The sequence below is a fragment of the Berghia stephanieae genome, chromosome 3 (assembly GCF_034508935.2).
Source record: "Berghia stephanieae isolate SIO BIC M18660-M18661 chromosome 3, UCSD_Bste_1.3, whole genome shotgun sequence".
In the NCBI taxonomy this organism is placed as follows: domain Eukaryota; kingdom Metazoa; phylum Mollusca; class Gastropoda; order Nudibranchia; family Aeolidiidae; genus Berghia; species Berghia stephanieae.
In genome coordinates, this window is record NC_088362.1 from 59,567,566 (window position 1) to 59,593,550 (window position 25,985).

Below are 25,985 nucleotides of genomic sequence, written 5' to 3' on the forward strand. Positions count from 1 at the left end.
TTTTACATTAAAATTTTTATTTGTTTCAATGAAAAAAACATTCACAGCAGTGAAGAACGTAATGTTACGGGGCAAGAATATATGGACGAATTAAGGCTGATGGTGGATTCGTAATGATTATAATTGTATTATCATGTAGTTTAATGTCACAATGATTTACAAACGCAATGGTATAAGATGACAGAAATCCTGGAGAGCAATAGGGGGCAGTGTGGCTCAGCGGTACGTTCTTTGCTTCATACCCGAAAGGTTCCGAGCTGGAACACCCGCCACTGCGCCGACGCCTGGGTTATTCCAGTCTTTCCTTGGAATAGAAACCAGAGACAAATTTCCCCTATGGGATGAATAAAGGGAATTTTAGTTTTATTTTATGAGTGAAAAAAATTCTTAAAGTACCTCTGGATTGAGTATCACATTACAGTGCCAGACCAGAAAGATTGGTTGACTTTATCCATTATCAATGAACGCAGCTAGATATATATAGAACAGAAAATTTGGGACCAACAAGAGGTGTTAACTTTATGTCGATTCCACTGTATATGTCTTATTTTGAAATACATCAGAGCAACAGATCATATTTTCAAACAAAACAGATGATTTACAAAAATAAAATATAATCTCTCATAAAGACAAACTATACATTTGATTGCTTCTCTCTCAGCTCAAGACCAGGCTCAGACAAGGCAATGATAGAGCAATTGGGAAAGGGGAAACAGATATTATAGACGATAGAAGACACAGCATAAAAGAGACACTTCCGTGCACCATGGGAGATCAGAAGATCCCACCCAGGTAACAGATAACTCAAGACTCTGTATGTTGATTTTCATGAAAGTCAATATATTTTCTTTGTGCCGTCCCCATCTCTCTATATAACATTAGTTTTTGTTTTTTTTAACCAATGATTCACCCGTTGTTACCTTTGTGACTTGTTTATACAACAACGGGAGAGAAAAAAAACCCCATTAAAAACTATTTTAAGAGCTTTACTTGTGTTGTGAGTATTGAATTGTATTTAAGTATCGTAACTAATGTAGTACGGTATTGTTCACAGCTGGCGTCTGTTCTACTGGTTACCTTGTTGGGAGTCATTCTGTATCGTTTGTTTGTTTTGTTTTTAAGGGTTTTACGGCGCTTGCAACACATTTAGGTCATAGTGCCAGTACAAAGGTAGAAAATGGGATAGTAAAGAGTTCTGGAATTCAAATTAAAGCACCCAAGAGAAAGTAAGACAAAGGGGAACTGGGAACAAATAGGGATCAGATGTAGAATCCAAGAGCATACCATCAATGTACTTAGTTTGAGATCACCTATAAGTCTCAACCGGACACAAGCACAAGACCCAACAAAGAGGAAAACACCCAAATGCTCAAATTATACACTCAAAATAACAAATATAATAATACATAACAGAGAGATTATTTACACAGAAAAAAATATCATCTCCCAAAACAATAACTATGCATTTGACTGTTTCCCTCCCAGCCAGAAATCTGACCAGGGCCAGGACAAAACCAAGTAATCTCATTCCAAGACAAAGACAGAAAGCAAGTTGGAAAACAGATAGGGGGATAGAAGACACAGCAAGTACCTCCCTGCCCGCTATGGGAGGTCAGGAACCCCACCCAGCATTCTGTATCCAACCGTCATCCTGGACACATGTATCTCATGTTATGTTGTTTAATAATGATCGAAAAAACAGAACAAATTGATGGCTTTTTATTAAATTTAAAGAGCCATACTCTTTTCAGAGATAAGGATATTCCATTTCAATTGATGACCTTTGACCTGTCCTTACAGTAGTTCCAGTAAGCTCTCTTCTCTCTCTCTCTCGTACACACAAACTAAACCACAATCACATTTGGATGTGTACACACAAACACAAAGACGACAAATATTATATTGTCATTTCTATTACTATATCTGGTTTGCTTGCTACTGTTGTGACAACAGAATAATAATATATATGCAATATTATGAATCGCTTATAGTGCATTAAAAACACTCATCAACTGCGCATATAGACTTCTTGAGATCCTCAAAACAACAAAGTTTGCATAATTAAATACATAATACTGATGCTACAAAACTGAAAATGTAATTTATACCATTTGGGAATTCTTATAGAATATCTAACATCATACATTAACTGAAGTGACTAAGGAAGTGAATCTTTCTAAGAACTCAACAACAACAACAAAAAGGCAAGTCTGACTTGGACCAAACAATAAGATTGTTAGTGCAGCACACTCTGAACACAGCGTCCATCCAATCACCCAGCTATCCACCCAAACACACACACACAACAACGACATTGCTACATATCCAAGTTACACACCTTTTTTTAAAAGCTAAAAAAATTGAAAATGATGGTAGGTTTTAGACACGGCAGTGAGACAAGAAAAAAACAAACAGAACTGATACCCATACTATACAATGAGACAAAATTATTCATCAACAACAACAAATAAATAAATTGTGACTGTTTTCATTGAGATATCCGAGATAGTGCTCAAAACACAGTGGTGTTATTCAAAGAAAATGAAGAAATTTGATTGGATAATAGAGACATGTCGATTATTTCTATAAACTTGAATTTTACAGGTCAAAGACATCTTTAATTTTAGATGTTAACTGGTGCTTACCACACATTTTAAATATTTCAACGCATAAGAGAAAGAAAATAGTACAAGTTACAAAAGACAAAAGGAGAGTTTGAGAACTTTCAAGTTCAGTGCCTGCAATAATCTTGGGTCAATAAAAAAAATGGTCCTTCAGAGTCGAAAGGCCCATCATGCTAGAGTTTATCCAGGATTCTGAAGTGTTAAATGGACAGTAAACATTGCTTGTTACCCTTGAAATAGGAAATCTATGAGTCAAAAACTACATACCTGCATAGTAACACATTATTGGGACACATGGTAAGATGAAGGAGATTGTTTAAAAACTTAATATCAGAAGTAATCTATACCTAAAGCCACCACAGTAACACAAAGACAATAGCTATGACTATCTGGAAAAACAAGAACAATAAAAGTGTAATACTGTAATGCTGGCCTTGACCTCACTGATCAGCTATGAACTACCAAGACCTGCCTAGTACTACGAATAATTCATAGAAATACGAATTTTTGGCTCCAGCTACAGAGCTGCATTCACCTCTTTGACTCAATAAATCTTGTTGAAAAGGAAAATTTAGTTCCTAAGATCCTATATTCAGGACTTTGGTGCACTTGTGGATCATGGTGATAGCAAATTATTGATTTATTGTAAATCTATTTATAATGACTTTTCATTCATTCCCTTGGAAACTACAAATTTTTTAACGTTTCAAGTAGGCAGCTCTGACTACCTAACACATCTTGAGTCCGATTGTTAATGATAAGAAACTAATCAGTGGATTATGAGGTTTTTGAGCTTTTAAATAGCGCGATATCTACTAAACATGCTCAAAGTGCTTTACAAAGGGTCCCTGACCAACAGCAGCACATAACATGTAGAATGAGACATGACGCCTGTTAGGCAATAAAAGAATTTCTTCGGACAGAGACAATGCTGTTAACAGCCAGGTACTCATTTTACACCTGAGCATGGGTCAAAGTTGGCAACGGTCACGTCGCCTGAAAGTGGTGAATGCCATACACAAAAAACCTGAAATAATCCAGCTTAGTAGTAGTGTGATTGTAGTAGTAGTATTAGTAGCAGTAGTAGTAGTAGTAGTAGCAGTGGCAGTAGTAGTAGTAACTTGAGATTTTATATAGCGCAATATCCACTAAATGTGCTCAAAGCGCTTTACAAGGGGTCCCTGGCCAACAGCAACACATAACATGTAGGACGAGACATGACGCCTGTCAGGCGATATTACAAATTTTTTGGGACAGAGACAACGCTGTTAACGGCCAGGTACTCATTTTACACCCGAGTACGGTGAGAGAATGTGAGTATAGAGCCTTCTCCAAGGACTCAACTATGCGCCGAGTGAGGCTCGAACCCAGGACCTTCCGATCAGAAAGCGAGTGTCATACCACTAGACCACATAGCCGCACATGAGTAGTAGTAGTAGTAGTAGTAATAGCAGCAGTAGTAGTAGTAGTAGTAGTAGTAGTAGTAGTAGCAGTAGTAGTAGTAATAGCAGCAGTAGTAGTAGTAGTAGTAGTAGTAGCAGTAGTAGTAGTAGTAGCAGTCAAGTGGTGGTTGGTGATACAGTAAATGATGACTGGTAATGGTAGCAAATGCGGGTGAACTATCAACTCCCTCACCGGCAAGACAGTCCTAGAAATTCTCATTCACCGGCATTTCCGTCGTCCGCCAGCAAACTTTGACTCATGCACCTGAGTACAGTGAGTGAATGTGAGTAAAGACCCAGGACCTTCCGATCTGAAAGCAAGTGTCATACCACAAGACCACATAGCCTCACTATATAAAATGCCAGGAATCTAACAGACCACCTAACACAAGACAATAAATCTAGTTAACTGAAAGGGTCGGCAAAATCTCCTGGAGTACCCATCTCACATTCTGTGACATTATTAGCTCTCCCTATCACAAATGTCCTCATTGTTCATTATTATATTAAAAATCATTTTAAAAATAAATAAATGGGCACTGTCGAGTGCCCATTGTACACAGGTGTCAGTGAACATAAGTTTGGATGTAAATGTATCACTATTCAAAGATTGCATTTAAAAGGAGGGATTTTTCCTTGAAGATGAAGATTTGAAAATACAAGTTTAAATTGGTATTTGCTATAGAAAGAGATATCATCAGCCCAGGGTGAACTTTGTGAAAAAACAAAACAACAACAAATAAATAAACTATGGTTAACACAAGCATCGGATAAAGGAAAACACATTACCAGTTAAATTTTAAAAAGCCAATCGGAATGGATAGAATCATTTTTGCACATTAATGCGGCTATGTGGTCTTGTGGTATGACACTCGCTTTCGGATAGGAAGGTCCTGGGTTCATTGCGCATATTTGAATCCTCGAAAAAGGTTCTTTACTTGCATTCTCTCACAATACTCAGGTGTAAAATGAGTACCTGGCCATTAACAGCGTTGTCTCTGTCCGAAAAATTTGTAATATCGCCTAACAGGCGTCATGTCCCGTCCTACGTGTTAAGTGTTTGCAGTTGGCCAGGAACCCCTTGTAAAGCACTTTGAGCAAGTGTAGTAGATATTGCATTATATAAAAGCTTAATATTTTTATTTTTTTTAAAATGATGAATGCTTACAAGCTGCAGGGTGACAACAAGAAATCAAATAAGAGTCTAATTCCAATTTACCATATTCCTACACAAGAGTTGGTGATGAATAATGACATTGATGGAAAGATGATCTATGCTAATAATGCTGTGGTATAAATATAACCCTGGAACCGAAAAAGTTCTGTACATCATCCATACCATACAGCAAATCTACCATCACAATGAAATCATTATTAAATATTGCACAAATCAAAGCCATTTTCCATAGGAAAAAAAGCACTTCTAACAGTCCTGGACATAAATGGATATAACAGCTTAAAAAAAAAAGAACCAGATACCAAACATGGAATGTTTTCAGCCAATAACAAAAGTAATTAAATTATTAAAATATCCCTTACTCAGCAGTTCTCTGCCATGTTTGGATTATAAGGGGATATTTTAATGCTTTTATCATTGGCTGAAGAAGGATCTTGAGCCGAAACGTTCCATGTTTGGTATTTTTTCTTCTCCGAAGCTGCTATATTAATTTTTTTTCATTACTTTTTACAGTCCACAGCTTCTAGCAGTGACTAGCAGCTTAGTATCACTTTGACTTCTTCAAATGATCTTATACAAATAGAAATTTGAATCATCTTCAAACAGATTTGTAAGGAACCCTCTCGTAGAAGAGCATGTAAGCCTCGGAGGACAACACTTGCTCTCTAGAAACTCTTTTGACAGCCGTGTCAGAGGTGTACCACCACCGATATCCCAGATCACCGCAACCATCGGCAGCCTTGTGAATACCCCGTCGGTACGTCACAAAATGACCGAGGAGAGCATCTCCGTGATGGCAGATGACAGATGCCAGCCTGTACGTGAACTCTGTACTGTTGCTCTTTTTCAAAGCCTCTGGCGGAGTATTGTGGTTGATGTCGCTCAGTTTGCTGGGAATATGAGGTTCGGCCTGGGGTTGTAAAAACAGGCCTGTCTGGGTCATTTGCTGATCAAAGTTCAACGTTCTCAACAGATTGAGAGGTCTGGAATTTGGTAAAGGAATCTGTCTTCTATGTTGATTTTGGCTGTTGAAAGGTAAAAAAAAAATGTTATCTAATAATATCATGCTACCACAAGACCTTCATGTGATTTGGAAATCCATTCCCCTTCTTAAAGATAAAAAAAAATATCAGATTTTGCTGAACTCATTCAATACAAACCATGCCATCCTCTAACTGTGTAACTGGTTTAAACAAAATTTTACAGGAGAGACAAAGAAAAACCCTCTACAAAACATCATTGTACATGTCCTTGATGCAAAGCAATAACTGTCATGTTTATTAGTTTGTGCTATTTATATAAACAAGCACTTGGTCGCGCCCAAATGGGTAGAGGATTGATTACCAGAAAGGCGTTGTGAACGTAGTGATATGAAACTACATTTATGTAATGTAACACTTCACTTATATTGAATCTTTGTTTACATCAGGCTTCTGTAACGGTTGACTTGGGTTCTTGGCATTAAAATGACCTCAGCCTCATCAAACTAATGTGACTTATTGAATCGTTCTATAACACCCACAAACAACCTCATCAAAACACTACAATGAGCACAACTAGCTAAAAATAAAATTTCATTCCCCCCCCCCTTTCCCCCAGTTACAGGGTTAGAGGATGACACCATCAATATCTAGGGATAGGCTTAATCTGGTGCTCTCTCCATCTATCTAGCATGGCAGATTTTTGCATCGCTTGTGGTCGCAAAATATCACTGATTTGCAATGCGACTGCAAAATCTGTAAAGGGGAAAAAGAAAATAAACCCACCTTACATTTGTTGCAAGCGCTATGAAACCCTTAAAAACAAACAAATACCTTTCTCTTTCATTAACTAATTATGGGTTTTTAGGAAAATTAATCGCAAATTTTTGCAACGTTTTTGCAAATTTTGCTGTTTTTAGATTGCAAAAATTGGGATTTTTTTTCTTGAAAAAACCTGCTATGTCAGACTTTGTAACAGAAAAAGAATTTGTAGTCCTCAAGAAATTAAAACTATCTCAAGAAGAATGATTCTTATTTGTTTGTTTGTTTGTTTTTAAGGATTTTACGGCATTTGCAACACATTAAGGTCAAATCAGCCCCAGTTAAAAGGAAGAAAATTGGACAGACAGCACAGAGATAGAGGCCTAGGGTTGGGTGAGGTAAAATCTTGAAAGTATTCAGAAATGAAGAGCTATAAAATTATCTATCGTTAGTATTACCTCAGTCTTGGTGTAAATATTTCCGGGGCACCGCCCATCAAACCCGGGATTGATTTGAACCCTGACCTCTTGACCTGCTTTGAATGTAGATAGGGGTCCATTGATAATACTTCTGGGAAGCTGACATGATCATATCTTTTGACTAAAGACCCCATATTCATCCAATGCGTACGTGGGAGATGCAAGCATAAAACTTGTGGAAGCTGACGGTTTAAAAATGAATCAAAGATTTGAAAATTAGCAAAATATATGGATATAATATGTGCAGTAATAACCTTATCAATATAAACATGTTCAAAACCAAATGCAAATATTTTCTAGTATTTCTGAATACTTCTTTACAATAGTCAGTATAATGGTCTCTGTTTATAAGCACTCTGTTAACCCATTGCTGGCCGGGCATAATCTGAAAAAATGTCTCTTGCAGACCATGCGAGGGGAGATAACTCTTCCAAATTGCGTGGTACACTTCATTAAAAAATTCATTGCAAGAATGTGAGGCATGCTAGAAACAAAATAAAAGATGTTTTGGAAAGAAGAATGAATGGCCTTTAATTTGATGTATTGTTTTGGACTATTGATTTATATTTTGATTTGAAAAAAATATTTTAAAGTTGAAAAATATGTAATAATATAAAAACACATGAAATCCATTGTCAATGTCATCAAAATTCGCATCCAACTCAACCTCAATGTCTGATTCAGTGTATGAATGAGCACTATCATCGTCACTATCCAATAAAAAAAAATGTTGATCACGCCCGAGAATTGAGGAATTCAAACGCCATTTCAGGAAAAAAAAAAAGGATGTTACCATAACCGATTTGGTCGAAAAACTTCAAAAAAGCACAGCAGACAAACGAATTGAGATAAAAACGATCAGGAAATTTCTAGTTTCACTTTCACTACTATCGTTTTCTAAATAAAAAGAAGTGGTTCTACACACGTTTTTAGTTTACGGGTTCAAAGATGCTGGGTACCTGGCGATTTGAACTGTTGGAGATGTTTTTTGAGAGGGCGATTACGGACGATTTGGGCCGCGATGGGTTAAGCATGATCCAGCTAAAAACACTCTCTGACAGCGAAACAGAATGTTTACCAAATAAATTTACACGTCAATAAACACGCTCACCCAGAACTCAGGCCATATGCATGCTCATTGTTCTAAGCAAGTTTTTTTTTAATGTGAAAATAAAGAGATTAACTTAATCAGTAAACATGGTTTTGCGAAATTATGAAATGCTCTTAAAATGTCAACCACACACACCAATCCTATGAATTCTTTTGCATGAAACATACCCATTCAGTTGGTTAAAACCCATGTGATGAAAGCAGGCCCGTCATTAAATCTATTGATAATTTTAGGAAGGGTTTGGCAGATTTTTTGAAACGGCCTGGTGGGGCATGGACGGATGCTTGCGGCTTCTTTCAGCCAATTATCTCGTCAACAATTTTTTGTAAAATATTAAGAATTTAACAGCGAGAATAAATTTTATTTAAAGCAAGAGACACAAGACGAATGTGACAGGGTTGAGACTGGTTTCACTATCACACCACTGTTACTGTTAAAGCAAAAATGGTTTGATATTATGTCAGGTCAGAATTAAATCACAACTCATCAGTCAAAGGTTAATGCAAAATATATGAAACTAGTAGAATAGGAAAAGATGTGGGAATAATGAATAATACAATGATTTATAACATTATCAACTTCATTGTTTCTTGTTACAAAAAGGAACAAAATGTGATGAAAAAAAAAAAAACTGGTTTCAATCTCATTGGAAGTGTAAAGCCACTCTTCTGGAGGACTGGATACATGCCTTAAAAAAAAAACAACATAAAAATTGAGCTTTATATAGCGCAATATCCACTAAATGTGCCCAAAGCGCTTTACAAGGGGTCCCTGGTCAACAGCAACATTTAACATGTAGGACGGGACATGACGCCTGTTACGCGATATTACAATTTTTCGGACAAAGACAACGCTGTTAACGGCCAGGTACTCATTTTACACCTGAGTACGGGGAGAGAATGTGAGTAAAGAGCCTTTTCCAAGGACTCAACTATGCGCCGAGCGCGAGGCTCGAACCCAGGACCTTCCGATCCACAAGCGAGTGTCATACCACTAGACCACATGCCTTGTGTAATTGATCCTCTAGTTTCACAGTGATGGCATCTTATTTTCTAGTCTAAATATATTCTGGTCGTCAATAAACATCACCTATCCCCAATCTTATGCCCCCTAATCCTAAAAATCTGCCTGTACATCCTGCTACTAACACAGTTATGCCACCTATTGATTGAATATGTAACCTATTCATTATTAATCCTCCAATAGATAATTTACATACACACCTCCCAGGAGTTTGGAATCGGATGAGTAGAAGGTGTGACATCACAACTTCCCTGTCCTTTTCTTATTTTAAACAAATAATAATAAAAACTTCAATAAAATACGACAAACCTTCCCGATGGAAACCCGCTTTTGAAAACTGGATTTGGCTTTCCCAATTCCCTTCTTTTTCCCGCACTCTTTACAATCCACTTCCTGGACAACTTCGGGGGAAATGAATTTGCACAGAAGACTTTCAAGACTGAGAGATCCCTGGTGAAGAGACAAAATGATCAAAGGTTGAAGATAAAAGCAATGCAGTATTTAAAGGTACCCATGCCTGAAAAGGAAATGGATGACAAAAGTGAGGAAAAAAATCCAAAACATTTATAAAATTGAGATTTTATATAGCGCAATATCCACTATAATGTGCTCAAAACGCTTTACAAAGGGTCCATGACCAACAGCAACACGTAACAAGTAGAATGAGACATGACGCCTTTTAGGCGATATTAATATTACATTTTTTTTTTCTGACAGAGACAACACTGTTAAATGGCCAGGTACTCATTTTACACCCCAGTACGATGCGAGAATATGAGTAAAGAGCCTTTTCCAAGGCCTCATCTATGCGCCGAGCAAGGCTCGAACCCAGGACCTTCCGATCCGAAAGCGAGTGTCCTATACCGCAAGAACACAATTTATCTAATTGTCGTTATGATATACTCTTACCCAATAATTTGAGGACAAGGCCAGACACAAAAACTATGTGAGGGAAAAACCCTAAACATTTATCTAATAGCAGTCATTATGATATACTCTTACCCAATAATTTGAGGAAAATGTCAGACTTAAACTGTCGAAGATGTCATATTTGACTGGACATCTGTAACCACAAACCAGACATTGCATTTGACTTGCCAGGAGACCTCTGGTTGGTTGGTCTATACTGCGGGCAGGGAGAACTGGTAAAAGACCCCTACTGCGAGTGATTGCCTCGTTTTCCAGTTGATAAACGTTCTGTGGGTCCTTAGTAAAGACAAATAAAAATTGTTTGAAAAAGTATGAGAATGAGATATCACAAACATTTCACTTTAGCTAATACACATAACTTAGATTGGGAGAATCAGAATGAAAGAATAGTAGTAGTATAAATAAGTAATGGTGGTGGTTGTAGTAGCAGTATTAGTAATAGTAGTAGTAGTAGTAGTAATAATAATAATATAATAATAATATTAATGATAATAATAATAATAATAATAATAATAATAATAATAAATAATAATAATAATAATAATAATAATAATAATAATAATAATAATAGTATTAGTAGTAACAGCAGCAGTAGTAGTAGTAGTAGTAGTAGTAGTAGTAGTAGTAGTAGTAGTAGTAGTAGTAGTAGTAGTAGTAGTAGTAGTTCTGATTTCTCCATTGAATCAAATCTCGTTCTCTTGCTCGCCAGACACTCTAACAATTATGCTATAAATAATATCAGTCATCTACATCAACAAAAATAAACATTTGCAGACATTATAATAATAAATCCAAAAACAATAATTTTCACTCCATGTTCTAAAGAAAATATAATCAAAATAGTCATAATTCTGAGATGACAGAAACGGACAAGGTGAGCCGTTGTGTGAATTTGTGAATGATTGGCTTAACAACGTCATCCACCTACCTGTATATGCTTGATGTCAAAAAGAGAAACAATGCCTGGATAGCGGGTGGTTTCCTCATCCAATGTCTCTGTAAGGACATGATATAGTTCATGCGCATCCTGAAGATAAAATATAAGAGATGAGTAGATTAAAAAAAACACACAAAAAAATATAGTGGAACATCCACTAAACATGCTCATCAAAGCACTTTACAAGGGGTGTCTAGACGACAGAAACACTTAACAAGTAGGACAAGATGTGATGTGATACCTGTTAGTCGACATTACAATTTTTTCTGACAGAGACAATGTTGTTAATGCCCAGGTATTCATTTTCCACCTGAGTCAGTAAGGAGAATTTGAATAATGAGCCTTTTCTAAGGATTTGCTATGCGTCCAAAAGCGAGTGTCACACCAAAAGACTGCATAGCCGCACACAATATAACAAAAATTAGTTGTAAAATCCAATAGGGAATGAGATTAGCGGAAGAGTAGCATCCCTTGATTGGACGTCACTTTGGTTTTGAAGTGTCTCAAGCCGCTTTCACTGGAAGCGAGGATGAGAGACGCATGCGCACAACCAACATGACGTTCTCTCTCTAATAACTTTTCCGCCGGTGACGTCACAGACCATGGGTGACGTCCAATCAAGGGACGCTACTTTTCCGCTAATCTCATTCCCTATACTTGCCTGTTCCTCTCCAGAGATAACCCATCCTCTTGCTCTAAGGGCAGAAAAAACTTCACTTGGGTTGTAAGGGTCGGATGAATCCTCAACTTCATTATTTAACACTGAAAATAAAGAGAAAAAAGAATAACATTAAAATGAGAAAATTAAAAATGATCTTAGAAAGAAAAATTAAGATGTTCAAGAGCTGTATCTATAATATTTCACTAAATATCTTTGATAATAAACCTAACACCTCATTTTTAAAAATATGGCCGTATCAATGATTCATTTGAAAACAAAATGTTAGTATATATATAGGGCAGCGTGGCTCAGCGGTACAGTCTTTGCTTCGTACCCGGAAGGTACCGAGTTCGATCATCCGTCGCTGCGCTGTGTGGCCTTGAGCAAGTCACCTTGCCTTAGCTCGATTTGCGGCGCTGCACTGCAGCTGACGCCCGGGTTATTCCAGTCTTCCCTTGGAATAGACCCTAGAGAAAAATTTCCCCTATGAGATGAATAAAGGGAATTTTATTTATTTATTTATTATTCATATATATATATATATATATATATATATATATATATATATATATATATATATATATGTAAATTACCTTGCAAAACTTTATAAATGGTGTTGGCGAGTAAAGAATTTTTAGTCCTCTCCTCCGCAGCAGACACAGATCTTTTAATCCATCCATAGAGAGAAGGACACGCAGCCCAGCCTTGAAGAAGTGAATTCATAAAGCAGCTATTCCCAACATTTTCCAGACCAGGACACTGATCTGTTTGAAAAATAAGAATTATAATATCCTCTTAACAAAGCTGATGATGACAAAACGTGAAAAAGGAGAAACATTTTAAATGTTTGCCTTTTAGCTCTAACCACCACTTTTAGAGCAACTGAGATGATAAACTATCATTGATACTCTCTAACAAACTTCTGGACAGTGGGAAACTGCATCTATTTGTTCCACCACACATCAAGTCTCTCACTGCCAGTACGTTGATTGGGGGACATGTACTTTGTTAAAAGGAGGAAACTCCTCCTATGACTCCAAAATCGCAGATTTCCAGGGGTCTCAGGAAAACCAGCAGCCTTGGTCTTAAGAGGGTAAAAATTATCTAATTATTCTGCCTAAAATTATCATAAAGTTATATTTCTGGGTAACAAGCAACGGTTACTGTTTGGTTAACAAACTATACAAACTGGGCCTTGTGGATACAAAGGACTACTTTCGACAGTGCTCAACTGAATTATAGCAGACCTGCACTATTTGGGCCTAAGTTCATAGAATTTTGATAAGCCAATATCATATTGAGGGTAGGTACTTTAAAAAAAAATTCGGTGTATGCAGTTCATTCAAATTAATAAGTAACAAACACTTTTGCACTTTAGTTTTTACCTGTTTCAGGCCTGCTGGGTTCATCAAGTCGCCTTTGTTATCGTGCATTAGAAGGGTAAAATTCACAAAATGAAACCAGAGGTATGTATAAATACAGATCTACATATTCCATTTATTATTATTAATTATAAATAATTAGAACTACGACCGTCTTCAACCAACAAATTCCATATATATAACGACTGAAAATTTTTTTTTACTGCCATTGAGTTCATTGTTATTACCATAGTAACGGATAACACCACCTGTTAGGGAAAGGAAATTACTGTTTTAGATGACCTCTAAAGAGAAAAAAAAAACTAAACTGCTCATCTTCAGTCTTCTCTTCTACCGCTGCCGTAGTCGGTGGTACAACTCATTTTTCACTTTCTTATTCACTTATTCTTTTGGTGATCGTCCCCACTAGAAATATATCTAGTGACGCAATTAAAAAAATTATTAGGTTACAATAAACGAAGACTGCAGTTAAATGGGCTCAGGGTGAAAAGGCATAAAAATCACACTATCTGGACAGTCTATTATTGTTTTGCATGAACTGTTTAGTTTACGATTCATGAGTGAGAGTGTCGACCGTCACGTAGTCGTAGTCAATCGTAGATCAGTCAGACTTGCCTTTGGGTTTTTTCTTCGAGGGCCCATAAAATAAGTATAAACCAGCAGCTGCTGTTATCAGTGTACCACCAATTCCATAAAGAAATCTTGATATCATATTGTTTGTTTTAGAAACACGATTGAAATTGAAAGGCAACAAACATTACATCAGAGTACGGTTGCTTGACAAACAAGACAGCAGTCAATAATAATAATCTTCAATCTGGCAGTCAGTTGGCTAGTCTCTGGCTCTGGCAATTTGTACAACCGGAAATCGTTGGTTACATCGGATTGTCTGGATATCCGTACACTCTAACAAATACAGAATAACTATGTTACATTTACTGAACCTACTCAAACAATCATGACTTTTTACTCTAACCTCGGTGCGCATATTTACAGGTCTAATAATCGAACATAGTTAATGGCTTGATTTAACATTGTTGTAATGGACACTGTTTTGGGTTTTGTGTCGATCTGTGATGAGAGAGAGAGAGAGAGAGAGAGAGACGGTTTAAAAATGTATTGAAAGAGGAGTGAGTAGTTCGAGTGAGTAACTTTGTAATTTTTTGTATGTGGATACATTTGAATTCAGTCTTAATTTCAATGCATTAAAACACTATGTTCCCTGTTGTATTAAATTGTAAAAGGTATATCTATGTGTGCATTGTGAAGTAAATTTGTTATGAGGATCATATTATTATAAGATCCACACATTCTATTTGTTCGGGCATTACGTAATCCATCAGTTTTGTTTTATAATTGTTCTTTAGTCATTGACATATCCGAAATAGTTGAGCTCAAGAAAATGTACCGCCAAAAACAGAACTCATCATATGGCACATTACAGCGGCTAGAGAAAAGAAAGAAAAATATATGTTAAATGCATTGAGATTTTATTTCAATATACTCCACGTATATTGTTCGTAAAATGAATGACAACCTCTCGGAATTTTTGGAATTAAAAAAAAAGGCCGGTATATTATTTAAAATTACTTTATCATTTCTAATCGATGTTGGTTCTAACCACGTTATCTGTGGTTCTAAGCATTGAGTTCTCACGTTAGTTCACGATCGTTCTAATCCAATCAAATAGGTTTGGATATAACCTTCAAATCAGAAATATTCTGCCAGAAAGTGAAGGATATCACGTGTGTTAATTATATTTTTTGAAAATCGTGAGAAAGAAGATGCGGTAATTAATAATTTGAAATGCCACGTGACAATTAGGTGGAAGTATGTTTATTCTATTTCTATGAGTGGAAGTATTACTTTCTTTTGGAAATGAGGTCGTTAGGACACGGGTTCATAGTTCATCTGAGGTCCTTCTTGGAACCTCAAAGGTCAGGGTCGAAATTTATTTACCAGGTTGTCGATTACAAATTACAAAGTGAAACCAGAGAGCTTAAATAATGTGTATACACAAGTGACATTTTGTAAAGTTTTTGAGGATACAACGTTCAATTTGTATAAGCATATTTTCAATTCGCACTGAAAATTAAAGTAAAGATTACTTCTAGGCTATGAACAGCGTCATTTTACTTTACTCATTTGATGTTATGAACAGAAAATATCTGGCAAATTTATTATTTTTCTCCTAGACTGCTGTTGACTGTAAAGTAACTGTCATCTTGCTCAATGCTCATGTTGAAGTTGAAAGATTGATTGTTGATATTTTTAGGTTAAGGTGGATCGACAGCCTGTTTGGAATTATTGTGAAATTGTCTGGAAACCGTAAGACTGAAAATGGCTTCGTCCAAGTATTGGAGTGAGGTACTCCAAGCGAGAGATGAAAATCGTGGAGAGTTAAATCTGCAAGGTTCTGATATCAACAAAAGAATAGAGGAGAACGGTTTGGATCCGAATGTATTTGGCTTGTCGAATTTATACCTTTTGAAAATCTCGGGAACTCCATTGGCATGTATTTCACCAGATATCGGAAATCTTGAGCAATTGACGCGACTCACATTAGAAAACAATAAGCTTGAAGAACTTCCAAGTTCAATAGGGACTTTAACAAAATTGAAGTTTTTAGATATTTCTGGCAATAGGCTCCAATGTTTACCTGCAACATTTTCTAATCTGGTCAACCTTCAGTCTTTTAATGCAAATCTTAACTCTTTGAAAACATTTCCAGATGTTTCAGAGATGACACAGCTTGCGTATCTGAGCATTTCAAGGAATGAGTTATCCTCCTTGCCAGATGGAATATATGATCCCAGCCTAACTCTTCTCAGCACCATTGATGCTGCCCATAATAAAATCGAAAACATTTCACCAGAAATATCCCAGCTATGCCACTTGATAAAATTAGATATGTCTGATAACAAACTTGACACTCTTCCTTTAGAACTATGTGAATGCCCCAAACTTAAGGAGTTGAGTATATCTGAGAATAAAATGAAAGATAGAAAGTTCTTGAAGCTAGCAGAACACTCCACAAAGGCACTACTGACCCATTTAAGAGGTCTTCTGGAGAAACAAAGAGTTGGTGAAGGTGGGGGGAAACCCAAGAAAGGTGGAAAGTCTAAAAAGAAAAAAAGGGGTGATGTAAGCTCAGAAGTTGAAGATTTAACACGTGACGTCATTTTAACTTTAAAGTTTAACGATGGTTTGACAGTTTCTGTCACCCCAGGAGCTTTGTCAGTTCGCCCATACATGGTGTGCTGCATTATACGGAATTTAAATTTCAGAAAATCAAACAACATGTTCAAAAGATTCATTGCTTTACAAGTAAGTATGGGTCCTTTCGATCTGTCTTCATATATTTTTAAAATCTAAGAAATGAGGTTTTTGACAAAATCAAACAGAAGTGATGTACAGTGGAATCCACATAAAGTCAACTTCTGCTGTGCGGCTATGTGATGTGGTCTAGTGGTATGTTTGCTTTCGGATCGGAAGGTCCTGGGTCCGAGCCTCAGTCAGGGCATAATTGAGTCCTTGGAAAAGACTCTTTCTCACATTTTCTCACCATACTCAGGTGTAAAATGAGTAACTGGCTGTTAACAGTGTTGTCTCTGTCCGAAAAAAAAAATTTGTAATATATCGCCTAATAGGCTTCTACATCTTAAGTTTGCTGTTGGCTAGGGACCCCTTGTAAAGCGCTTTGAGCATGTTTAGTGGATATTGCGCTATATAAAAGCTCAAGGTTTTTTTGTTTTTGTTTTTAAAAAAAATTCCAACACCTCTTGTTGATTAAAAATTTTCTGGATTTTATTTATCTGAGTTCATTCCATTGATAATGGATATTTTTTTTTCCGGTGTTGGTTTTATCAGGATTCCACTGTTTTGCACATAGTCCCACTGAAGTGTCAATTCGGACTCGAGTCTGAATAGTCTCCCATGGCTATTCTGACTCAAAGTCCAATCGCAATCATGGGAGGGAGGGAGGGAGGGGGGGGCTTTTATCACACTGACTCAGCTCATACCCGTACTTCGGTCTGTAGATGGATTGTTACCTATCTAACACTATCACAATATATTTTTTCTTTCTGATTTTAGGTGGACATCATGTTATGTTGTTAGAAAAGCTTTTCCATTAGATCACAGCTGCTTTAACTTTTGTTCTTTTATAATTTCTAACTGGACTACCAATTGATCTATGACTTTGTCTTTCTCGACAAATAAAGCAGTTTTAGACTACTCTAGTTACTATGCCATTACTGCTATTTTCAATTGCATCAATTTTATGTAATTATCAATAATTAAAATATTTGAAAATAAAAGCAAAAAACAAACAGAAAAGCTATACTTCCGCGGGAGACTTTTCATACCGAGTTTGAATATGAATAATCTGTTGATTGCAAATGCGATTTGGAAGTTGAGTCCGATTAGCCACAGGAGACTATTTAGACTCGAGTCCGAATAGTCGAAGCCTAGCCATACACACACCACATTGGTTTGTTCACAATAAAAGCCAACCCAGGTTCCGGTATTGTGCTTGGATGAAGTGCTTTACAAATACTTCACCACTGAACTCTGGTGTAAGTAAGCACCTGGCAAAAAAGACTGATAGATATTGCATGCATACATCATCTTTAGATACACACACCACACTAATTCAACTGCAAAGTTTAAGAATGTGATCCTATGCATTATATGAGACCCTGGGATTAATGACAGCATTGGGTCAACAATGCCCCTTGAGAATTCTGGTAACTTTTTGAGATATCATGTTTAAACCAAAATGGAATAACTAAGTTCCTTGAATTTCAGTATAACCAGTTTTTTAAATATTATTGCTACACCTTAGAAGAAGAAAAAAAAGGAAAGCAATAAAAAGGAACTCTTTTTCACATAAGCAGAAGATATTGTAATCTCCAAAAATGAGAAGATGCCAAAATCGTGGTCTCCTTAGCCAGCCTTTACCATTTAATAAGAATACTATGATGTAACTTTTACTTATGAAATGGAAATGTGACCTGATAGAGAATTAACAAAGCATGATGAAATAGCAGTTGGAAATTTTTTCTATCATTGCCACTCATACTACATGACTAAAATATATGTCGCCATATCAAGGTTTCTGTTACTATCAATATAAAGCAGAAAAATCAGGAGCATGGCACCTTGTTACTATTCAGGGTGGTATCGTTATCGAGAGGTTTCACTGTAATTCTTTATTTCATCAGACCAAGCTTCATGATTCTGTTTGCGACAAGCGCCAGATTGCCACCATAGCCACTCATGATCTTAAAATGATAAAAGGACCCCTTGTTTATGGCTCTGCTGCACCATGTTCCATTCAGGTAAGAAATCGTTTGAAATCAGAGTCAACTTTATAGCAGTATCACATATATTACATAATGTAATGCTGCTAGAAGCTAGTAGTGGTAGTAGTAGTAGCGTATGGCTACAACTCAACACAGGAAGTCTCCAGCCAGTCATTAATTTCGTCATCACAGTTGAGGACAGTGCTAGAAGCTGTGGACTGTTAAAAGTAATGAACAAAAAATGACAAAAATATAACAATAACAGCTTCTAAAAAGAAGAAAATACCAAACATGGAACATTTCGGACTCAAAACCCTTCTTCAACCAATAATAAATCACAATCCAGACAAATGGCAGAGAAGTATCTTGCACATCTCATCTGCAGGCTTGATGCGATTCAGAGAGCAGACACAATTTTCTATGTTTGTTTCATTGAGGATTTGTGAATTTTGCGGTGATGGGGCCCTGAGAGGCCTTTTGCAAAAATACAACATATAGTGGAGCTTGAGGACAAAGAGTTTCTATTATGGGTTCAATTTGAAGATATACACACTAATATGGCACATAACATCTCAACCTTTCAAAAATAATGACAAATAGATGTATTAGTGATTGTTTTGTCTTGAAATGATAGACAGTAGCTATTCTTTTCCTATTTGGCTTTATATGCATTTTTGTTTGTCACTGAGAATGGATTAGTGAAGTAGCTTTGTTGTAAAATTGAAATAACTTCTCTATCAATGCTTGTTTTTTTTTTTTTATATAAAATAGATTATCCCATTGTCTAAGAAAAAGACAACAGCAGACGCTTTGATGAAGGATCTGAACAGTGAAGCCGATGCCTACAGGAAGCTAAAGAAACGACAAACCCTCAGTGGAATTCACCAGTAAGGGATTTTAGTTATTGTGACCCTAAGATTCAAATTTTGTCAGGTTGAATCGGACACAGAAAATTGATTTATATGTTTACATTTTGAAATGTTAATCAATTCAATTTATCCCACTACAAAGAATTAATTCAGAAAACTAAAGTGAATTCAGTGGAACGGGCACTTATGTTGATAATAACAAGAAATGAAGTGAGTAGGAAAATGCCGGAAGACAATGAGGAATAAAAACTCCACGTCGATGGGGGATCGAACCCACAACCTTATTGTTACGACAACTCTGCCTGGTTGACGAGAGGATAGCTCTACAGTGAGAAGCCATCCCTGACTCCATTAATATGTGGTATCAAGCATCTTGTCTATCTTGAAGAATTATTAATGTAGTTTGTCAAACCAATGAAGTCTCAAACTTTTAATCCCATTTTTGGAATCTGTTCACTCCGACTTGGTACTGATTTGAGATGGTGGGTCACATATTGTCCTTGTGCGGCTATGTGGTCTTGAGTTCTGAAACTCGCTTTTGGATCGGAAGGTCCTAGGTTTGAGCCTCGCTCTGTGCATAGTTGAGTCCTTGGAAAAGGCTCTTTACTCACATTATCTCACAGTACTCATGTGTAAAATGAGTAACTATCTCTTAACAGCATTGTCTCTGTCGGAAAAAAACATATTGTATTATTGCATAACAGGCATCATGTCTTGTTCTACATGTTACGTGTTGCTGTTGGTCAAGGCACCCTTTGTAAAGCGCTTTGAACATGTTTAGTGGATATTGCCCTATATAAAAGCTCAAGTTTTTGGGTTTTTTTCTTAGTAGTGATATAGAATTATCTTCATAATTTGTTAAAACCCTTTTAAGCAAATGTGTCTTTACGGAAGCGGTTATCAAGCATCACTTTTGAATAAACCTTTCTTACAATAAAGATTTGCATTTGGTGAGGTTGCAGAGTAGAAAATGCAATTCTCTGTAACTTGGCTCAAATCACACTTCACTGTCTGTTGTTACTTTTTTATTATTTTTTTTTTGGAGCAAGTTTATTACATTTGGTGATATCCAATTATTTTGGGCTTTTGTTGGATAGATTATCTATATATTCTAGTTATTAATGCCTTGACAGTGGTATCTTTCAGTGACATGCAGAAGGGCTGATTTTTATTATTTTTTTCCCCGATTCATTTCCCTACCAGTATATAAACTTCAATATATCTACATGTGTCCTGTTTAAATTAAATTTAGATCCCTTATTTCCTTTTCTTAACTACCACACTTTTGCAAAGGTTTCACAGAGAAGCGACCATCAAGACATAAGAATAGAAATTCATTTCCCTTTATTTTCAAGGTTATAACGGTTGAGTTGTAGTAATTTATTTTGAAATGTTGATATGCTTACAGATTACAGATTTTTAAAATAATAATTTTTCTCACTTTATTTGACCTGCAGATACTTAAATCTTCTGAAAGATATGCCAGAATACCCATATTTAAGAGATGCTGAGGGAGACTGTATTTCTCTTCCCCCTATTACAAACAGCGAGAAGACAAAGGTAAACAAGAAATAGTGTAATTTGTTATTTATAATTGTAGCAACTCCCCCCCGCCCCCACCCCTTTCCAAATAAAATAAAGATACAAAATTAGAAAAAATACTCACCGACATAACGGGAGAGATTTGACATGGTTGACTACACCTTTAAGCAATTGCATTGCCCAGCATGCACTTATTTATTTCGTATGGGCTTTATTCATTGTTGTAATGGAAATTTCAAAAATTAATGCAAATTATTGTCCATTACAACAGTGCTGAACTAGGCCCATGTGGGTTCGTATGTCAGGTCTGCATATATGTACACATTTACATTTCCCTAATTTTGTTTTTGTTTTTTTATCCATCTGATTTAGTTTTGTTTTCTATACAAATTACATAACTCCATTCATTTGCCACTTTTTTCATTACTAATTTATTACAATAAGTGACAATAAAAAAAATAAAAAGAGAGAGAGAGAGAGAGAGAGAGAGAGAGAGAGAGAGAGAGAGAGAGAGAGAGAGAGAGAGAGAGAGAGAGAGAGAGAGAGAGAGAGAGAGAGAGAGAGAGAGAGAGAGAGAATCACTTAAATCTTTTTTCTTTTCAAAACATATTGCTATTTTTCAAGATTTTATTTTTGATTTGTTGATATAATGGGGGGGGGGGGGGGGTCCAGTCAGCTGAGCTGGTAGAGCACATGCTTCACACGCAAAAGGACCAAGATCGATCCTGGGTGTGCAGTCAATGAATGGGTAGCTGAGTCTATTGGGTTTGGTGGAAAGTACTTGGCAATAAACTAGAGTTCTATCCAAAGAATAGCAAGCAATTGCTATTTCTATGGGCCTGATGGCTCTGGAGGATTACTTTTTACTGATGTAATAGATTTTGATATATTTTATAAATCTCAAGCTCACACCATTTTCATGGAGACAGCTTGCAATGCTTTCCTCTGTTTTGTCGACAAAAATTGGTCTTGAGTTCAAAACTTGTGGTGTCTTCGAAAATCGCAGTTAAAAGCCTTTGTCTCATGAATTGCTGAATACTTTTTTGTTCAACATGGTCCTTGAGGTTTTCCAATTATTAAGAGGACTTGGGTATTTAGTGCAATTTTTGTTAAACTGACATGTTTTTGTTAAAATTTGCTTTAAAATTGTGTGTGTGTGTGTGTGTGTGTGCGTGCAGTGATTTAGACCTTTGATTTACTTTATAATTCCATTGTTCCTTAATCGTTCATATGTATTTGGTAGAAAAACCCCTCAAGAATGTGTACCGATCATTATTTTGGCCTATTGTCACTAAACTCGAACATTGGGATGGCAATTAAAGATTAGACCCTAATCGCAAATGTGACTTGGGTCTATGATTGAGGACCTTGCAAAATGATTGATGAAGCGATTCATACAAAATTCCAATGTTTGAAAATAGGGCTACATTGAGGTCTGGCTTGTAGAAATTACATTGATCAAATGTGAACATATTTCAATACTTCTCTTTTGAAATGCTATAACTTTTTAGTTTTTATTGCAAAAAAATTAGGTTTTGGTTGGGAAGGGAAGAAAGCAGCCTCCAATTGGTCTGAATCAAAATTGTTGGCATTCAATTATCTTTCTTTTGCTTTAGTCGGATTCCCTCAATACTTTTAATAACCTTATGTGCCGCGGAAAGAATAATAATTGGCCTTTCAGCAAATGCATTTGATTTGGCAATTTCCTTGTTATTGAGACATTGAATAACCAATCTTTTTCATTTCACTTTATACCAACATCAGTCAAAGTCGTTGTCAATTTAAAAAGGCGAGGTCAGTCGTGTTTCACAAGGATGCCAAATTTGATTCAACATATTTCCTCATTACTATGCCAAACCATTTGAAATCTACAAAAAAGTTTAGGCATTATTGGCGTTTACTGTCATAGAAAAATTAGCAGTTTTTTTTTTTTTGGCTTGAACTGTAATGAATTTTTTCCACGCAGTCACAAATATGATGAAAACCGACTGATAAAAATAAGAATTGAAAATGGCTTTCTACACTTTAATATAGAATAATAAATTTATCCATTATCAATGGTGCACACTTAGATAATATACAGAAAATTTGAGGCGAACAGGTGGTGTTGACTTTAAACAGATTCTGACTTTAAGAGTGTTGACATTTTGTGGATTCTATTGTATTAAAAAAAAAATAATAATAAAAAAATTTAGCATTTATAAAGCACAATATTCATTAAAGATGCTCACGGCACTTTACAAGGGGTCGATAGCAACTATAATATAAAATACACAAGCAGGATCTATTTCTTCTTTCTTTACCGGATATCAGTTTGAATGCCTTGGTTATGTAGCATTTCTACAATCAACCATTTCAGATTTCAAAAGAGACAACAGACATCCTTTTGGAGGTAACGGGTCCCAAAAATCTGGACACATGTAAAACTGTTATGGAAGAGCTTCTCAAAGCCACATTGCTGACAGGTGTAGGCACATCATCATCAGCAGACAGTGCTGGTGCTGCCTCACCAGCTGCAGAAGGTAATTGGCCTTATTATTTCTATGTATGTATATAACCTATGACCTTTGACAGTACGATACATAACTTGACCAATAAAGACCACATTTGTGTGTAAAATCTTAAGGGTCATTCTAGGCACACAACTGTGTTAGAACACCATTTTCCCTCTGTAGCTTATATAGGCCTGAAGCCTGGACCATAATGAGTACCATTGTACCTGTACTATACACTCGAGTAAGTCATCAGATTAGTCAGAGAAAAAAAATAGAATTTTTTATTAAGTGTCTATTTATATTGTCAAGTTATCTGTATATCAATGTCGCTAAACAAGAGTTTTTACTTTGCAATTATATTTCAGGTGATTCTGAACAAGCGGGTGATGATGATGACAGTGTTCAAACGGTTGACCAAGAAATCAAAGGTCCTCAGTCCTTGACTGTAGAACAGGTCAAGGTGGTTGACATGGAAGGTCGGTTGAAGGCAATTTATCCAGGAAAAAATGACCTCTTGAACCCAGCATTTGACGTGAAAAGAAACCATGATTAGACAAAACTACAGATGGATGATGAAAGGAATTTACTGAACTGTTTGTTAGGTAGTCGTAGTTGAAGGTCAAGTTGTTTTCGATAAGTGCAATCTGACTTGTGTTCTTAACACTTCTACTTGTACACCATAAGATAACAATTTGCAAATCTATGTGTAGGTACTTTTATTTATATGCTGATCTAGGAAAACCTATAGGAATGCCCTCAAAGACTTTTCAAGACAGAGGCGAAAATTCGTGATTAGTGGCTTAGATGTCAAAATTGGCTTTTTATCCCCATAGCATACCCTCTTGTTTGGCATGCTGAACGCATTGTGAAAGTTGAGCGCCTGTTGTGATTAAACTGACTGATTCCCCTTTTTTTTCTTCTTCTTGTATCCTGCAAGATGTTTTATTGAAATGTGATCAAAGACCAAGTTAATATTTAGCTTTAATTAAGTCAAACAGCATAACTACTGAAAGTGAGTTGCTGTGTTTCCATGCAATCAAAAAGGTGTCTGTGCCATATTTCCTTTAAAACCTTTACGAAAGGTAAAACAAGGTTAAATCTTAGAACACATTTTTCAGAGTTCGACAATTCTCAATCCTCCCATCCCAACTTCAAATCTCAATATCTCATGAACTAATTTATATAAATTGATATAAAAATTTGCAAAATGTTCAGAAAACATAGCTGTATCACGAGTTAAATATCTGAAAAATGAGCGTTTTTGACCATTCTTGAGGGTTTTCCTGGGCCACTACACATATATGTATATCTGAGTTCTTACTCTATTTGGCTCTATCTCCTCTTTTTCATATTTTATCACTAAGCTCATATAGAGAATATTAATGTGAATGTGATTTTTTTTAAAATGAGAAAATATAAAAAAGTAATAACACGTTCAGTGGAGATTGGCGCTCTATAAATTTTTTTTACATATTTATTTGATGATAATATGATAACTACAATTATGACTACACTATAATCATCATTGTCGTCATCACCATTAATGATATGATAATAATCATGATGATAATAATAATAATAATTACCAGGTATTATTATTATTATTATTATTATTATTATTATTATTATTATTATTTTTTTTTTTATTATTTTTTTTTTAATTGTTAGAATAGTAATAATGATAATAATAAAAACAATAATTTATCTTTTCATAAATATATTTTTTTTAAATAGCAAATTTTTAAATCAATTTTATTGCCCAAAGAAAATATAATCTGAAACCTCAATGTCTTTTGAAAGATGCCAATACATCAGAAAAAGTGTTAGAAGTAGTTTTCGATTTCTTTGACAATGTTTCAGAATGATTATTGACTCACCATATCAAAACGATTAGTATATCGGGATAGACATGCACTTATTTACAGGTCTGATAACCCAATTCCTTATAGGCTTGTTTCTGTAATGGAAAACTAAAAAAAAATGACACAAAATATTGTCCATTACAACACTGTTAAACTATGCCCATAGGTTGGTTCAGATGTCAGGCCTGCATATATGTACACATCGGTTGGGATGAATGGGCCCCCGAAATTGAATTTAGAATGAAAATGGAGAGAAGTACTTACTGTAGAATTTTTGCAGAGTAAGACATTGTATTTATTCGCTACCATTACGGATAGAAAGTGAAATTAACCCAAGTTTCTGGGTGGGGTTCCTGGCCTCCCATAGTGGTCAGGGAGGTAATTTCAGTTTTTCTCTCAGAAA

The 25,985-nt window shown here is 35.8% G+C and overlaps 2 protein-coding genes across 3 annotated transcripts; one reads left to right on the plus strand and one right to left on the minus strand.

Annotated features, from left to right (window-relative positions):
- On the minus strand, positions 1 to 14,378 carry LOC144968092 (ubiquitin carboxyl-terminal hydrolase 30-like). Of its 2 annotated transcripts, XR_013644518.1 has the most exons (9): positions 14,124 to 14,358; positions 12,720 to 12,890; positions 12,127 to 12,227; positions 11,457 to 11,555; positions 10,601 to 10,804; positions 9,908 to 10,048; positions 7,444 to 7,646; positions 5,495 to 6,268; positions 1 to 3,805 (listed from the first exon to the last, which is right to left on the minus strand). XR_013644518.1 is itself a non-coding variant. In XM_078906082.1 (8 exons), the coding sequence occupies exons 1-8, from the start codon at positions 14,218 to 14,220 to the stop codon at positions 5,842 to 5,844; spliced, it is 1,443 nt and encodes a 480-aa protein (XP_078762208.1). In that variant the 5' UTR covers positions 14,221 to 14,378; the 3' UTR covers positions 5,203 to 5,841. The 2 variants fall into 2 exon arrangements, 1 of the variants encoding a protein (XP_078762208.1); XM_078906082.1 differs by lacking the exon at positions 1 to 3,805 and having other exon boundaries at positions 5,203 to 6,268; positions 14,124 to 14,378.
- A 1,346-nt stretch (positions 14,379 to 15,724) lies between these two features.
- On the plus strand, positions 15,725 to 25,143 carry LOC144968095 (leucine-rich repeat-containing protein 47-like). Its single transcript, XM_078906087.1, has 6 exons — positions 15,725 to 16,835; positions 18,734 to 18,850; positions 19,586 to 19,701; positions 21,141 to 21,243; positions 23,585 to 23,747; positions 24,086 to 25,143. The coding sequence occupies exons 1-6, from the start codon at positions 15,849 to 15,851 to the stop codon at positions 24,271 to 24,273; spliced, it is 1,674 nt and encodes a 557-aa protein (XP_078762213.1). The 5' UTR covers positions 15,725 to 15,848; the 3' UTR covers positions 24,274 to 25,143.
- The last annotated feature ends 842 nt before the right edge of the window (positions 25,144 to 25,985 follow it).